This window comes from Nyctereutes procyonoides, unplaced genomic scaffold, assembly GCF_905146905.1.
Source record: "Nyctereutes procyonoides isolate TBG_1078 unplaced genomic scaffold, NYPRO_anot_genome, whole genome shotgun sequence".
NCBI classification, from domain to species: domain Eukaryota; kingdom Metazoa; phylum Chordata; class Mammalia; order Carnivora; family Canidae; genus Nyctereutes; species Nyctereutes procyonoides.
Window position 1 is genome coordinate 89,977,326 of NW_026575125.1, and position 17,102 is coordinate 89,994,427.

At 43.1% G+C, this 17,102-nt stretch overlaps 2 protein-coding genes across 2 annotated transcripts; one reads left to right on the forward strand and one right to left on the reverse strand.

Annotated features, from left to right (window-relative positions):
- Positions 1–12,045: 12,045 nt before the first annotated feature.
- RNF113A (ring finger protein 113A) lies at positions 12,046–13,266 on the reverse strand. Its single transcript, XM_055338345.1, has one exon. The coding sequence runs from the start codon at positions 13,139–13,141 to the stop codon at positions 12,098–12,100; it is 1,044 nt and encodes a 347-aa protein (XP_055194320.1). The 5' UTR covers positions 13,142–13,266; the 3' UTR covers positions 12,046–12,097.
- A 102-nt stretch (positions 13,267–13,368) lies between these two features.
- On the forward strand, positions 13,369–17,102 carry NDUFA1 (NADH:ubiquinone oxidoreductase subunit A1). Its single transcript, XM_055338346.1, has 3 exons — positions 13,369–13,558; positions 14,487–14,576; positions 16,968–17,102. The coding sequence occupies exons 1-3, from the start codon at positions 13,457–13,459 to the stop codon at positions 16,986–16,988; spliced, it is 213 nt and encodes a 70-aa protein (XP_055194321.1). The 5' UTR covers positions 13,369–13,456; the 3' UTR covers positions 16,989–17,102.

Consider the following 17,102-nt stretch of genomic DNA (forward strand, 5'->3'; position numbering starts at 1 on the left):
ACCATCAAAGAAATAAAAACTCACGTATACACTTAACTAAGGAGGTAAAAGACTTGTACACTGAAAACTACAAAACACTGATACTGATGAAATTGAAGATACAAATAATTGGAAAGATATCACATGGTAATGGATTGGAAGAATATTGTTAAAATATCCATATTATCCAAAGCAATCTACAGAGTCAGTGCAATCCCTATTAAAGTCTCAGTGGGGGTGCCTGGCTGGCCTAGTTGGTGGAGCATGTGACTCTTGATATCAGGGTTGTGGGTTTGAGCCCCACATTGAATGTAGAGATTACTTAAAATCTTTTTTTTTAATAAAATCTTTTTTTTAAAAAAACCTGGCAGACACATTAAGACTGATGGAACAAAATAAAGAGGCCGAAATAAAAACAATTATTTGTATTTTGTCAATCTTGTTTCAACTATCACTGAAGGATTTTAGACAGCAGAGTTGAATGATGAGATTTGCATTTTAGAGGCAGTTTCCAGGATGAATTATAGGGGAATGAGACAGTGAAGAGAGCCAAAATATAACAGTCTCAAATTCCTTACTTCCCACTGCCTTTTGAACTCACTTCAATAGAGTTCACCCTGCTTCCAAGCCTCAAGATCCATACTTGCCAGGGTCATCGATGGCCTCCCTTCCTGCTGTCAAATCCAGTGGTGAGTACTTACCTTACTGGACCTCTCAATGGCATCTGGCTTAGTCAATCACTCTGTCTTCCTTACCACACTTGTTTCCCTTGGCTTCTGGGACACCAAACTCTCCTGATTTCTCTTTGATCTCAAAAGTCCTTGCCTTCTGCTGGCTCCTCTCCATCATCTAGAATGTGGAGGTTGGAGAGCCGTGGGGCTAGGGCCATCAACTGCCTCTCTGTGCATTCATTTCCTCAAGGAGCTCATTCAGTTTTAGGTCTTTAAACACTCTATCTGCAAGGACACCTGTTGCCCGGAACTTTCCTCTGGGTTCCTGACAGACAGATCCAGTGGCATCCTAGACAGCTCCCTTTTTGGAGGTCTAATAGGCCTGGCAAACTTAACACAGCCAGAATGAAGTCCTCCTGAGCCTCTCCCCCAACATCTCCCAGATCTGTTAATGCCATCTCCATCCTTCCAGTTGCTTGGGTGAAAACCTTCACATCATCCTAACACCTAACACCTCTCTCACCCCAACATGCAGACTGCCCTGAGCCAGCAAGACCTCGCCCATGATTGACTCCATGATAATGATGGATGTGACCTTCACCGCCTACCTGCAAGTAACCACCCACCTTTGCCCCACATTTTCCTAACAAATGTGGGAGTATTTTCAGCACTTTATTTTTTTTTTAATTATTTTTTTTATTTTCAGCACTTTAGAGACAGTCTTTGAGACACTAGTCTGCTGTCTTCCTGGTTTTGGCCTCACTAAGATAAATTCCTTTCTTTTTCACTACTACACATTTCTCTGCCTTTGGATTTTATCAGTAGTGAGTGGCCAAGCCTGGTCGGTTTGGGACCCCTGCAGTGAGATGCTCTTGCAGCCCTGCACACCAGCTACAAGCATGGTGCTGACAATACTAGGACCCTGATCACCCTGTCTTGGGTGGTAAAGTGGTTCCTCACTGAGAAAACCTGAGGCTACTGCCCCTCTCCCTCCTAGCACTCAGGTCCTTAAAGGGGTGATTTCATTGAGAGGCAAGTCATTCATCTTTCCCCCAACTCGTTTGTCTTGGCTTGGAGATTTTTCCTTGGGGGAGTAGGTCACAAACAGCTCCTAATATCGTCCCAGAAGAACTGACTTCATTGGCAATGGCAACATAGGATGAGAAAATTTAAGCTTAAGGATATTCTCTGTAATGCCTTTTTTAAAGTTTTATTTATTTATTTGAGGGAGAAAGAGCAAGAGAGCAAGAGCAGAGGGGAGAGGGAGAAGCAGGCTCCCCACTGAGCAGGGAGCCAAAAGCAGGGCTCTATTCAGGACCCTGGGATCATGACCTGAACTGAAGGCAGACACTTAACTGAGTCACCCAGGTGCCCTTGCCTTTTTTTTTTTTTTTTTTTTTTTTTTTTAGTAAACTCTACCCCCAACTTGGGACTCAGAGTCACAACCGGAGATCAAGAGTTGCTTGCTCTACCAACTAAGCTGGTCAGGTGCTCCCAAATTTAAGGATATTCTCAAAAACAATGGTGATTGTGGGTGAAAAGCCATTGGGAGATTGGTAGATTTAGTGGAGATACAAACTAAACTGTAGGCCAGTTAATCTGCAAGAGAAATGGGTAGAGACAGCCGGGAGGAGCCCTCCATGGGTCAAAACAAATCTAACACTGACTTCTGGAACTGTTCCTTCTAAGGAATTGTAGTTTGATTGAATTAGTCTATCCCACAATTTATGCCCCCAGGGCATTGTTGAAAACAATAGAGCAATCATCCTGCAGTTAGTGGAGTTTAACATTTGGGGGGGAGTCAGGAAAAGAGGCAAAGAGAAGCCTGTCAAAACCAGTTGTCTCAGGGTGACTGTGGGCACACCAAAGGCCACACCCCTTGATAAACAACATAATAGGCTTAACAAGGGTGTGTTTGTGGCTGGTGGGAAGGGTGGTAGCAAGAACAGACTTAAATAATCCAGCCAGTTACTACAAATAACGAACATGAAAGAGGGGGCGGGGAACCTTTATTAAGAGTCAGTACATGACGTAAAATATCCAGTTTCCAACAGATATGATATGCAAAGAAACAGGAGAGTTGGGATGCCTGAGTGGCTCAGTGGTTGAGCCGCCTTTGGCTCAGGGCATGATCCTGGGATCTGGGATTGGGATCAAGTCCCACAGCGGGTTCCCTGCATGGAGCCTGCTTCTCCCTCTGCCTCTCTCTGTGTGTCTCTCATGAATAAAGAAAGAAAGAAACAGGAAAGTATAACCCATACAGGGGGGTGGGGCTTCAGGTATGGAAAAGCAAGTAACAAAAACCACCTGTGAGAGTAACCAGGTATTGTGTGTATGTACGTATTTTATTTATTTTATTTTTTAAAGATTTTATTTATTTATTCATGAAAGATCCAGAGAGAAAGAGGCAGAGACACAGGCAGGGGGAGAAGCAGGCTCCATGCAGGGAGCCCAACGTGGGACTCGATCCTGGGACTCCAGGATCATGCCCTGGGCAGAAGGCAAGCGCTAAACTGCTGAGCCACCCAGGCTGCCCTGCATGTATGTATTTTAAAGTCCATTCTTTTAGTTAGAGACCAGAGATTCAATTCTTTTTTTTTTAAGATTTTATTTATTTATTCATGAGAGACAGAGAAACTGAAACTTAGGCAGAAGTAGGCTCCCTGCAGGGAGCCTGATGCGGCACTTGATCCCAAGACCCCGGGATCATCGACCTAAGCCAAAGGCAGATGCTCAACCTCTGAGCCACTCAGGCGCCCACCAGGTGTCATTTATTTTTTTAAAAGATTTTATTTATTTATTTATGATAGACATAGAGAGAGAGGCAGAGACACAGGCAGAGGGAGAAGCAGGCTCCATGCCGGGAGCCCTACATTGGACTCGATCCCAGGACTCCAGGATCTCGCCCTGGGACAAAGGCAGGCGCCCTGGGACAAAGGCAGGCGCTAAACCGCTGAGCCACCCAGGGATACCCCCAGGTGTCATGCTTAACAAAGACTTCAAAGTAGCCATTTTAGGGGCACCTGGCTGGCTCAGTTGGAAGACTATGTGACTCTTGATCTCAGAGTGGTGAGTTCAAGCCCCACTTGGGTGTATAGATTACTCAAATACATAAAACTTAAAAAAAAAAGACAAAGTATGGGCGCCTGGGTGGCTTACTCGGTTAAATGTCTGCATTCAGCTCAGGTCTGATCCCAGGGTCCTAGGATTGAGCCCTGCATTGGGCTTCCTGCTCAGCAGGGATCCTGCTTCTTCTTCCTCTGCTCCTCCCCACTGTGCTCTCTCCCTCTCCTTCAAATAAATAAATAAAATCTTAAAAAAAATTTTAAATAGCCATTTTAAATAGATTAAAGGAAATAAAGGAAACCATAATTAAAGAAAGGTACTCTGACAATGTAATTCAATAAAATAGATTTTTAAAAAGAAGAAAATATAATAGATAGAAATTATATAAGAATAAGAACCAAATGGAAATTCTAGAATTGTAAAGTACAGTAACTGAAATGAAAAATTCACTATAGGAGCTTAGATTAGTTTGCTAGGGCTGCCATAACAAAATGCCACAGACTGGGTGGTTTAAGCAACATACATTTATTTTCTCACAATTCTGGAGGCCAGAAATCCAAGATCAAGGTATCAGCAAGTTTGGTTACTTCTGAGGCCTCTCTCCTTGGCTTGCAGAGGACCACCTTTCACTGTTCTTCCTGTGGTTGTTTCTCTGTGTACAGGTGCCCCCTAGTGTTTGTTTTGCTTCCAAATTTCCTGGTCTTATAAGGACACCACTTTCGTTGGATTAGGGCCCACCTTACAAGATATAGTAAAGCAGTTCAGGCTGAAATAAAGTGATCTCAGACATTAATTCAGATCCATACCAAAACCAAAGAACCACAGGTAAAGGAAATTGTTAGAGGAGCTCATTGAGGGTATTACTGCAAGTTGACTTGTGAGCTGAGTGAGCTGGACCCAGGCAATTGGAGTTGTCTTTGGATGACTGTCTTTGGAATGTACATTCTGCCTAAAGTCTGAGCCATTTGAAGGACACAGTGTTGAGAATGTGTTGTTGAGACCCTCTGGACTGGATATGTGACCGATCCTCGTTAAGGCCTCATATAACCTTTTATTATTTTTTTAAGATTTTATTTATTTATTCATGAGAGACAGAGAGAGAGAGAGAGGCAGAGACACAGGTAGAGGGAGAAGCAGGCTCCATGCAGAGAGCCTGCTGTGGGACTTGATCCTGGAACTCTGGGATCACACCCTGAGCCAAAGGCAGATACTCAACTGCTGAGGCACCCAGGCATCCCCTCTTAACTGATTTAAATAGTAACTGTATAAAATAATATGTATATAATGGATTGTTGGGGGGACGCTTGGGTGGCTCAGTTGGTTAAGCATCTGCCTTCAGCTCAGGTCATGATCCCGGGGTCCTGGGATCCAGCCCTACATCTGGCTCCCTACTCAGCGGGGAGTCGTCTTCTTCCTCTGCCCCTCCCCCTCCCCCTGCTCATGCTTTCTCTCTCTCTCAAGTAAATAAATAAAATCTTTTTTAAAAATAATGGATTGTTGGGCCTCTAACATATAGAAATCTAATACATTTGCCAGTTACAGCACAAAGGAGGTAGGTGGGGCAAAGATGTATTGGCTTGACTAAATGACTTCAGATGACAACTCAAACCTACCAGAATAAAGAGAGTCAGAAATGATCAATAAGAAGGTTACTAAAGACAAGGTATAAATATACTTACTCTCCTTTAAAAAAAAATGGGGGGGGAATGCTTGGGTGGCTCAGTGGTTGAACATCTGCCTTTGGCTCAGGGCATGATCCTGGAGTCCCAGGATCGAGTCCCACATCAGGCTTCCTGCATGGAGCCTGCTTCTCTCTGCCTATGGCTTCTGCCTCTCTCTCTGTGTCTCTCATGGATAAATAAAATCTTTAAAATATATATATATACTTGTTCTCCTTTCTTCCCTTAGCTCCTTTAAAAGTCATAAAATTATATAAAATATAACAGTGTATTGTTCAGTTTGTAACATTTATAGATGTAATATATTTTTTAAAGATTTTATTTATTTATTCAGAGAGAGAGAGAGAGAGAGAGAGAGAGAGGCAGAGACACAGGTAGAAGGAGAAGCAGGCTCCATGCAAGGAGCCCGACATGGGACTTGATCCCGGGTCTCCAGGATCACGTCCTGGGCTGAAGACAGGCGCCAAACCGCTGAGCCACCCAGGGATCCCCTAGATGTAATATTTTTAACAATATCACAAAAAGGGGCACAAGGGGGATGCCTGGGTGGCTCAGCTGTTGAACATCTGCCTTTGGCTCGGGTCATGATCCCACGGTCCTAGGATCTAGTCCCACATCAGGCTCCCTGCATGGGGCCTGCTTCTCCCTCTGCCTGTGTCTCTGCCTCTTTCTCTGTGTGCCTCTCATGAATAAATAAATAAAATCTTACAAAAGGGGGGCACAAGGGAATAGAGATATATAGGAATAATATTGTATATCTCACTGGAATTAGTATAAATCTGAAGCTGAATATGATACATAAAGAAATGTATGGTAAGCCCTACAGCTGCCATTAGGGAAATAACTCAAAAAATGTGAATAGGGGCACCTGTGTGGCTCAGTCAGGCATCTGACTCTTGATTTTAGCTCAGATCATGATTTCAGGGTCCTGGTATAGAGCCCTACATTGGGTTCCCCACTCAGTGGGGAGTCTGCTCCCTCTGCCCCTCTCCTCACTTTGCTCACTGGTGCTCTCTCCCTCTCAAATAAATAAATAAAAATCTTTAGAAAAATAATATAGAAAAATAAGAATAAAGCTAATAAAGGAAGTCCAGTACTTATAATCTGAACACTAAAAATGCAAAAGAAATTAAAGATTAAAATGAATAGAGGGGAGCCTGGGTGGCTCAGTTGGTTAAGTGTCTGCCTTGGGCTCAGGTGATGGTCTTGGAGTCCTAGGATCAACCACATCAGGCTCCCTGCTCAGTGGGAAGTCTGCTCCTCCCTCTCCCACTGCCCCTCCCCTGCTCATGCACACGTGTGCACATGATTGCTCTTTCTCTCTCTCTCTCAAAATCTTAGAAAGACAAAACAAATAGAAAAACACCCTGTGTTCATTGATCAGAAAATTAATATTAGTATTATTAAGTTGTTGTATAGGTTCAATGCAATCTCTATCAGAATCTCCCCTAATTTATTTGTGGAAATTATGCTGATTAAAAAATTCATAAAGAATTATAAGAGATCCAGAATATCCAAAATAGTAGGAAGGCTTACTTACATTTCCCAATTAAAAAAAACTTTTTTTTAAAAAAAAACTTTTTTATTTATTCATGAGAGACACAAAAATAGGCAGAGGGAGAAGCAGGCTCCCCACAGGAGCCCAGTATGAGACTCAATCCCAGGACCTTGGGATCACACCCTGAGCTGAAGGCGGACACTCAACCGCTGATCCACCCAGGTGTCCTTTTTGGTATTCTTTGAAACACAATAAGTTTTATTTTTTTTAAGATTCTATTTATTTATTAATGAGAGACACAGAGAGAGGCAGAGACACAGGCAGAGGGAGAAGCAGGTTCCATGCAAGGAGCCCAATGCAGGACCGATCCCGGGACCCCAGGACCACACCCCAGGCCGAAGGCAGGCACCAAACCGCTGAGCCACCCAGGGATCCTCCTACAAGACGTTTTAATTTCGGGATGCCTGAATAAATTTAAAAAAAAAAACATTTAAAAAAAAAACAGGGCAGCCTGTGGCTCAGCAGTTTAGCGCTGCCTTCAGCTCTGGATTAAGTCCCATGTCAGGCTCCTGCCTCTCTGTGTGTTTCTCATGAATAAATAAATAAATCTTAAAAAAAACAAAGAATACCAGAAAGAAAGTAAAAAACTCCACAGAATTGGAGAAAATACTTGCATATATTGTCATTAGTCATAAGGGAAGCCCAAATCCGAACTGTGGTACTTCACATGTACTGGGATGACTAAAAAGGGATAATACAGGCACCTGGGTGGCTCAGTGGTTAAGCATCTGCCTTCAACTCAGGTTGTGATCCTGGGGTCCTGGGATCAAGTCCCACATCAGGCTTCCCACAGGGAGCCTGCTTCTCCCTCTGCCTGTGTCTCTTCCCCTCTCATGAATAAATAAATTAAAATTTTTAAAAAAGGGAAAATAACAAATGTCAGCAAAGATTTGGAGAAATTAGAGCCCTCTTCTATAGCTGGTGGGAATGTAAAATGGTGCAGCTTCTGTGGAAAACAATTTGGCAGTTCTTCAAAAAGTTAAATATGGCTTTAACATAATGACCCAGGAATTCCACTCGTGGGTGAATACTCAGAGGAATTTAAACAAGTGCTCAAGTAAATATATGTACACCGATTTTCAGAGTAGCACTCTTCACAATAGCCAAAAGGTGGAAAATGCACAAATGTCCATCAACAGATAAGTGGCTAAAAAGAAAATTGATGTTTATACAGATAAAGGAATATTATTCAGCCTCAAAAATGAAGTTCTGAAACATGCTACAATGTGGATGAACCTTGAAAACATTGTTAAGTGAAAGAAGCCAGACACAAAAGATTACATATCGTATTATTATGTTTATATGAAATATTTCAAATGGCTGAATCCATAGAAACAGAATGCAGATTGGTGGTTGCCAGGGGATGTGGGGAGGAGAACATGAGGAATATTTGAGGAACATTTGCTTAATGGGTAGAGTTTTCTGTGGGGGTGATGAAAATGTTTTGGATATATGTATAGGTGATAGTTTCACAACACTGTGAATCTATTGAATGCCACTGAATTGTTCACTTTAAGATTTTATTTATTCATTTGTGTGTGTGAGAGAGAGAGCAAGCCACAGGGTGTTGGGGCGGAGTGCAGATGGAGAGGGACAAGCAGACTCTGCATTGAGCACAGAGCCCAATGTGGGGCTCAGTCTCACGACCTTGAGATCATGACCTGAGCCAAAATAGAGTCAGACGCTTAAGCAACTGAGCCACCCAGATGCCCGGTTGTTCACTTTAAACTGGTTAATTTTATATTATGTGAATTTCACTTAAGAAAAAAATGTTTTAAAAAATGTTAAACGGGGAAAAAAAAGTTAAACAGGGGTGCCTGGATGGCTCAGTCAGGTCTTGATCTTGGGGTGAGTTCAAACCCCACGTTGGGCTCCATGCTGGGTGTAGAGCCTACAATAATAACAATAATAGTAATAATAAATACAATAATAAATAGAGTTACCATGTGACTTAGCATTTCTGATCCTAGGTATCTTCCCAAGAGAAACAGAAACTTATGTCCACATGAAAATGTGTACATGAATGTTCATAGCATCATTATTCATGATAGCCAAAATGTGGAAACAATCCAAATGTCCATCAACTGGTGAATGAATGAACCAAATGTAGTATGTCCACACAATGGAGTATTATTCAGCCATATTAAGAAAAGTATTGATACATGCTGCAACATGAATCAACCTTGAAAACATGCTTAGTGAAATCAGGCAGTAACAAAATGCCATGTAGTATATGATTCCACTGATATGAACTGTCCAGAAAAGGGTAATATAGAGACAGATTAGTGGTTACTGGTGAAGGGTGGGACATAAGGGGGAATGATGGAGAGTGACCGCTAATGGGTATATGTTTCTTTTTGGGGTGTTGAAAATTTTTTTAAAATTCTAGAATAATTACGGTGCTATATTAGTTTTAGGTGTACAATATAGTGATTTAACAATTCTATACATTATGAAAATGTTAATCAGTTATTTAGTGGTTGGTGATGGTTGCACAGCCTTGTGAATATACTAAAAGCCACTCGTGTATACTTTAAAATGGTGACTGAATATATTCACACTGAGATAGGAATTTTATCTCAATAAAGCTGTTACAAAAAAGAGTAAATGGGAGATGAAAAACGAAAGACATGCTCTATACATTATTCTTGGTTTGGTGAGAGGGAAGGAGAGATAAATAGCTAAAGAGGAAGGCAGAGGGGCACCTGGGTGGCTCAGTCGGTTAAGCATCTGCCTTCAGCTCAGGTCATGATCCCGGGGTCCTGGGATTGAACCCCACACTGGGCTCCCTGCTCAGCGGGGAGCCTGCTTCTCCCTCTCCTTGCTGAAGCTCCCTCTGTGCTAGCTCGCTGTCTTTGTCAAATGAATAAAAAAATCTTTAAAGAGGAAGGTGGGGTCAACAGAAAAAAAAAAAAGGAGTGATTACCGTAAAAGTCATCATAGAGGTTACTTCTGTGTTTGGGGGTAGAGAGGTGTAATTTGGAGAGCGTACGTGGTTCTTGAGTGTCATCGGTTTTGCATTTATTGACCAAGGTGGTAGTTATGCAAGTGTTCCTATATAATAACTTGTTATTCTGCAAAGTTGTGTTTTATGTGCTTTTCTGTATGTGCATCTTTCCATCTCAGGAAATGGTACCACCTTCCACCTGGTTGCTCAGGTAAAAAATCTTGGAATTACCTTGACTCTTCTCTTTGTAATACCCCATATCTAGCCCACCTTCAGAATGCATCCAGAATCTGACCCCTTCTTACCACTACCTGATTTGAGCCAATATCATCTCTCACCTGGACAATAGCAGTAGCCTTCTAATGGATCACTCTGCTTCATCCCTTGACCCTCCTGCCCCAATGTATTCTTTACCTAGCAACCAGGTTTTTTCCCTTTGACTTGAAGATATTTCTTTTTTTTAAGATTTTATTTATTTATTCATGAGAGACACAGAAAGAGAGGCAGAGACATAGGCAGAGGGAGAAGCAGGCTCCATGCAGGGAGCCCGATGTGGGACTCGATCCTGGGACTCCAGGATCACACCCTGGCTGAAGACAGGCGCTAAACTGCTCAAGCAGATCTCTTCTGAGCTGGGAGGCTGCGATCATGACCTGAGCCAAAATCAAGAGTCAGATGCTTGGGACGCCTGGGTGGCTCAGCGGTTGATCATCTACTTTTGGCTCAGGGTGTGATCCCAGAGTGCCGGGATTGAGTCCCATATCGGGCTCCCTGCATGGAGCCTGCTTCTCCCTCTGCCTGTGTCTCTGCCTCTCTCTCTGTGTCTCTCATGAATAAATAAATAAAATCTTTAAAAAAAAGTCAGATGCTTATCCAACTGAGCCACTCAGATGCCCCACACCTGTCACTGTTTGATGTCTAGCTCCGTCTATCTTGTTTGCTAATATCCTCTATGCCAAGCACAGTGCCTGACACAGAAGAGGTGCTCAGAGAATATATTTGAGTGGATTAATGAGTAAATTTAAAAACTCTAACCCACAACTTATTATTGCATCTGTGTCCTGGGATCAGGACAAATACTAATCAGATCAATAAAAATTTATTCATCATTTGGTCTAACCAGCCTCCCTGCCTCTTGTCTTCCATTTTCCTGTAATCTATCCGATAGCCTGCAACCACAGTAACATTAAAAAAAAAAAGTCTGATTGTGTTGCCCTCCCTAAACCTCTGCTATCTCATTACCTACAGGATATAGTCAAAGCTCCTCAGCCTGGATTCAAGGCTTTGGCCCCAATATCCCTTTCTAAACATCTCTGGGTTTATTTTTTTGTTATGTGCCAGGCCCTGGGTTAGTCACTGAGAACTTCACAAACTCGTTGGGAAGACAGGCACATAGGTTAACATGATCAGCTGTCTTACAGTCTGTGAGAACACAGTTTCAGACAGTGGATTATCAAATGCAAGGGTTTTGCCCTCTGAATTTGGCTTACAAGTTCAGTCCAGAATTTCAGGGTCCAATACAGTGGCTACCAGCCCCATTTCAGGTACTCAACTGCCACATGAAGCTAGTGGCTATCATACTGGGCAGCATAGCATAAGCCTTCTCAATCATTCATGGAAGGGTGGCTACCTATGGTGCTTTTATTATTATTATTATTATTATTATTATTATTTATTTATTTATTGTGCTTTTAAAGAGAGCAAGGACCATTTCCCATACATGCATTCGGGTGCTGTCTACTAGCTCCCCCCCCCAACAATTCTCCCACTCACCCCCACCCCCCAAACGCACAGCTTAACTGGGGCCGGCTTCGAAGTAGTACAGGCTTGCAATCGAGCTAATGCATGGAGGTACTTTCCTAAACTATTAAGTGATACAGAAATGTGATATAATAGGTTCAGTTCTTGCTTTCAATTACTGCTTGACTTTAAGCAAATTCTAGCTAGCTCTTTTGACGAACTTCTCCCATCCCCTGAATTTATGCCAAAGGTTTCTGAAAGGTTATGTTACACCCAGGCAGCATATATAACAGGTAAAAATCCAGACTGTACCTACCTGGAGGCTTTACAAGCCGTCCATCCAGGACCCCACTACACCACCCGCCTTTTCCTTTCACTTTCTCTAGAAAGGAAGGACACGATGAATTAAGATTTCCAAACAGAAGATTTATTTTGAGGTGTGAGAATAACAGGAAAATTAAGTGATGGGGATTGGACCCTCATCGGGGTCTTCTGGGAAATCGGAAGCACCACCCTCTTCTGCAGCTCGATGCTTCTCCAATTTAGCAATCAATTCTTTCGCTGGATTGAAGACGCCATTGGTCTGCTGGTCACAGACATAGCAGCGAGGGGTGGTGCGGAAATGCTGCAGTGCACAGCTCTCGCAGAAATAATGCCTGCACTTGGTGACAACTGGATTCTGGAAGGTCTGGCGACAGATGAAACACTTGAATGGTATTTCCTCATCATCGCTTCCCACTTCATAGTTTTCGTCCTCATAGACACCATAGCGACCCTCATCAAGCTCACGTTCAATCTGCCACCCGTGCTTGTAATCTGAACGGTCATGGAGGAACTTGCAGCTGTCTCCGAAGCCGCAAAAGCCAGTCTCCTTGTAGTCCTTACAAATGTCAGGCTGGTAATCCCAGCGCACGGTGGCACGTAGATGCTCGGGAGCTCGGATGGGGCCCTTCCTCACCATCCCGGAGGATGCATTGCCCATAGACGTATCCTTGGGCTTCATGTATTTCTGATAATTATTGATTCCCCGGTAGATCTTGTCATCTTCCTTGCCCCTCAGCTCCTCCTGGATCTTCTGGCTGCGCTCAAAGATGGCTTGTGCGTCACGCTCCTTCTCCGTGTCTAGCTCGTAGACAGCAGTCGCCCCCATATCCTCCGGTCCCACGGGTTTTGCCGAGCGGGTGGACTTGTATACCACGCCAAGACTCTCGGACTCGTTCTCCTCCCCCTTTTCGTCCTCCTCCTCGCTGCTCAAGTCGCCGTAAGCCGCCTTCTGTTTACCACTGCCACGAGTCTTCTGTATCATTGGATTGTGGATCGCCCGCTTCTTTTCGGGGCGAACCACAGTGCTGCCTTCGTCGCTGCTGCTGCTGTCTCCAGGCTCCTGGTCGCAGACCGGGCGCTTTCTGCGGCCTGCAGCCCCTTTTCGTCCACCAGGCTTTTTAAAGAGGAAGGTGCACACCTGGTCTGTGGTCTTTCCCGGAGAAAGTTGTTCTGCCATCTTAGCGTCTGGAGCTCCAGAAGGCAATGGCGCGCTCGGCCACGCGGGGCCTCTTCACGTCACAGAACGTAGTGCGCTCGGCCGCCACCCGGAGCAAACTGGGCGGCCCGAAGCTGACTGCGGGAGGACGAAAACGCCAAGGTGCGAGCGCGCGCCACTCTTGAGCCCCGCCGGCCCCCGTCGCTTCCTCCCGGGGGCGTGCGTGGCCCCGCCCCGCAGGGAGGCCGCCGCGGAGCCTACTGGGAAGGAGCCGAGGCGCGGTCACCTTTGCTAGGGGTGGGGAAGGAAGGGTTTGGCCCTGCCAACCGCGGTGCGATGTGGTTCGAGATTCTGCCAGGGATCGGCGTCATGGCCGTGTGCTTGGTCATCCCCGGCATAGCCACGGCGCACATCCACAGGTTCACTAACGGGGGCAAGGTAAGGCGGCCTCTCCGGCCCGACGGCCGACTCCGCGGACTGGCGTTACAAAACGGGCGGTGGGAGGCCACTGGGGTCCGGAGGAGCTGTCGAGCTGTCTTCGTGTCGCCTAAAAGCGGAGGCTTGCGGAACGAAACCCGACAGAAACCACATTCTACTCTAGCAAGAAGCAGCTAGTTGTTGGGTGAAGAGTGGGCAGAGCAGGTTTGGGAACTGGAAAGGTAGATGAGAAGGTGGGCCAACTCCTGGGCGTCGCTTTAGTCTTGCCTGCACTCCCTCGGATCTCTGATCCTTTTTTTTAAAATTGTAATTTCTCACATCCACATCTTGGTAGCTTCTCGGCCTTTAGCCTCCCTACCCTTAATTAAGTTTTTACCTTGACATTTTTTATTCCCCACCCTTTTTCCCAAGCCTTTAGGAATTTGCCGCAAGATCCTGCTTTTCACATCAGGACCGTAACTTTCCTCTCCTCCTAGCCCTTCACGTTATCGCTTGACTACAGGTTATAATGTATTTGCTTTCTGGTTTTGTGATCTTCACGTGTGATCTATCGCTGTTGTTTCTTCTCATTGGGGTCCCAAAAGGAAACAAATAGTCACGTCTTTAAAACGGGGGGGGGTAGGAGGGAAACGGAGGTGGGAGGGAAGAAGGAAGGAAAAAAAACAGGCGCTGGTTAAAATAGAAAGTATAAGAACTCATGGTTACCATCCTAATTTTGAAGTTTAATAGGCCGATCTTATTTAGGATCTGTTCTCATGTTGGCAAATCGAACTTCAATAAAAAAAATGTTTAGGATCTGCTCTTAATTTGGTTTTTGTTTCAATGATGATCCCATTTTTCTAGGGTGTCACTTCTAAGTTCTGATAGCTCTCTGTTGGGTCATTCATTTTCATAAACATTGTGCAATAATAATTTCTTTTAATTGTAGGAAAAAAGGGTTGCCTATTATCCATATCAGTGGAGTTTGATGCAAAGAGATAGGCGAGTCTCTGGAGTTAATCGTTACTATGTGTCAAAGGTAAGATGGCTTTGATACTAATCATCTGTCAGGGTTGAGATGGGTTCTGGTAATGCTTTGCCAGATGTTTTACAGAGCTAATTTAATTTGCATTTGTCTTGTCTTAATAATCATTTGTATTTTTTATTCTGTGGATTGTCTACATATGGGCTTTGCCTGTTCTGTTGCTGTTTTTTATGGGGGTTCTTTATTATGGTTATTAATCTTTTGTCTGTTTTATATGGGGCAAATCTTTTTGACCATTCTGTCTTCTTTATGATGTCTTTCGTCAGATAGTTTTTAATTTTGGTGCTCAGTTTATCATATTTTGTCATTCAGGATTTTGGGTTTTATGTCTTACAAATGGCTTCACTACTCAAGATTTTTCCAATTATTATTATTTTACATTTAGTGCTTTGACCCATCTACAGGTCATTTTGGGGGTATAATGTGAAATCACAGGATTTAACTTTTTTCCAGGATAGTCAGTTGTCACAATTATCCACCTATACAACAATCCACTTTTTATTTGAAATACCATTCTAGTAAACTAAACTTCCACATTCACATGATCTTCTTTCGTGAATACCCTCTTTTATACTCCATTGAGTTTACCAGTTCCTGCACCCAATACCATATGGTATTACTATGATTACTATGATTTTAAATTTTATTAAATCCTGTGGAATTGCTGTTTTTGTAGGTCAGAAATGGCCAAGCGGTAGCATTTTCATATGATTAAACCTGATAGTATGTTCTTAGATCATGTAGGAGTCCATCTCTGTTATTTTTTGTAAAAAAAAAAAAAAATGTAGTTTTTAATATTTTCTCCTTGTTTATTATTCACAGTGAACCTATTAATTTCATTTTATAGATGAGAAAACAGGGTCTGAGTGATGAAATAACACTGTAAGGACCCAACCTAGCTGATCTGCCTCTCCATACAGTGCTATTTGAGAATCACCTAATGAACACGCTGAGAGATCTATTCAACTGAAGCAGTATTTCTCAGTGTGGTCCAAGAATAACCATCAGAATCAGCTGGCCATATGAGATAAAGTGAAGATTCCAAATCAGAATTTCTATAGAGTGGCTCCTAGGACTAGGCAGTTTTCATTTCTCTTAAGACGGTTCTGCCTGCAATCGTAAAGAAAATACCTGGACTGTGTTATTTAACACTTGGAAGAAATGTCATCCCTGATGAATCTTTTACTCTCTAGTTTCTGAAGTATTTGGTTGTGAACTAAGTACAGAGAGAGTGAATCTTCGGTATAAACAGTGTCATGCTTGTGGGGCAAGAGTTAGGGAGTTGGGGGTCCCTGACCTTGAGTTCTGTCTCTGCTCCTTCCTTCCTTACTTTGAAGCTGAGTCTCCATCTGTTCATCTGTAAAAAAAATAGAATGAGGTTAATAGTATCTTCCTCGGGGTGGCTGTTACTTTTTTTTTGATGGTTTTACCTTACTGTCCTTAATCTCTGAAGGATCCAGATGGTAACTTGGTCTTAATTCTGCTGGCAGCGGGGAGACTTTACATATCAAGGGATGTTTGGTGCTGTCAGAAAATGGAGACTAGAAATCATCATAGGTTGTTCTTTTTACCTCGATGATTATAAAATTCAGTTCAGTTTATTGTTGCAGTTAGAGAAATGTGGGATGTGAAAGTACTTTCTTCAATAGAGAATGCCATTTGCTGACACTGGAAGTAAGAGTACAGGCATAGCTCATTTTTTTGGCCTTTACAGATGCTGTGTTTTTTACACATTGAAGGTTTGGGGCAACCCTGCAAGGAGCAAGTCTGTTGGCACCATTTTTCCAACGGTGTTTGCTCACTTTATGTCTCTGTGTCACATTTTGGTGATTCTCGAAATATTTCAAACCTTTTGTTATTACTTTATTTGCTGTGGTGATCTGCAATCAGTGTTTACGACTCACTGAAAACTCAGATGATGGTTAGCATTTTTTAGCACTAAAGAACTTTATTTTTTTAATATTTTATTTATTTATTCATGATAGACGTAGAAAGAGACAGAGAGGGGCAGAGACACAGGCAGAGGGAGAAGCAGGCTCCATGCAGGAAGCCCGACATGGGACTTGATCCCGGGACTCCAGGATCACACCCTGGGCCAAAGGCAGGCGCTAAACCGCTGAGCCACCCAGGGATCCCCCACTAAAGAACTTTAAAATTAAGGTGTGTACATTGTTTTTTTAGACATATGCTATCACACAGTTAATAGACTACTGCATCATGTAAACATAACTTTTATATGCACTGGACAACTGAAAATGAGTCCTTTGACTCACTTTACTGCAGTGGTCTGGAAGTGACCCCACAGTATCTCTGAGGTATGTCTGTACTTGTCCATCTGTGGTGGCAACAGAATTCTCACATTTTCCTTTTTATACTATTTTTCAGGGTTTGGAGAATATCGATTAAGGAAGCATTTTCCTGATTGATGAGAAATACCTCGGTTATGGTTCATCTACCCCTTCTAGAAGGTTATGCAGTGTATTAATGTAGTACATAATAAAAACAAAAAGTAAAATCTAA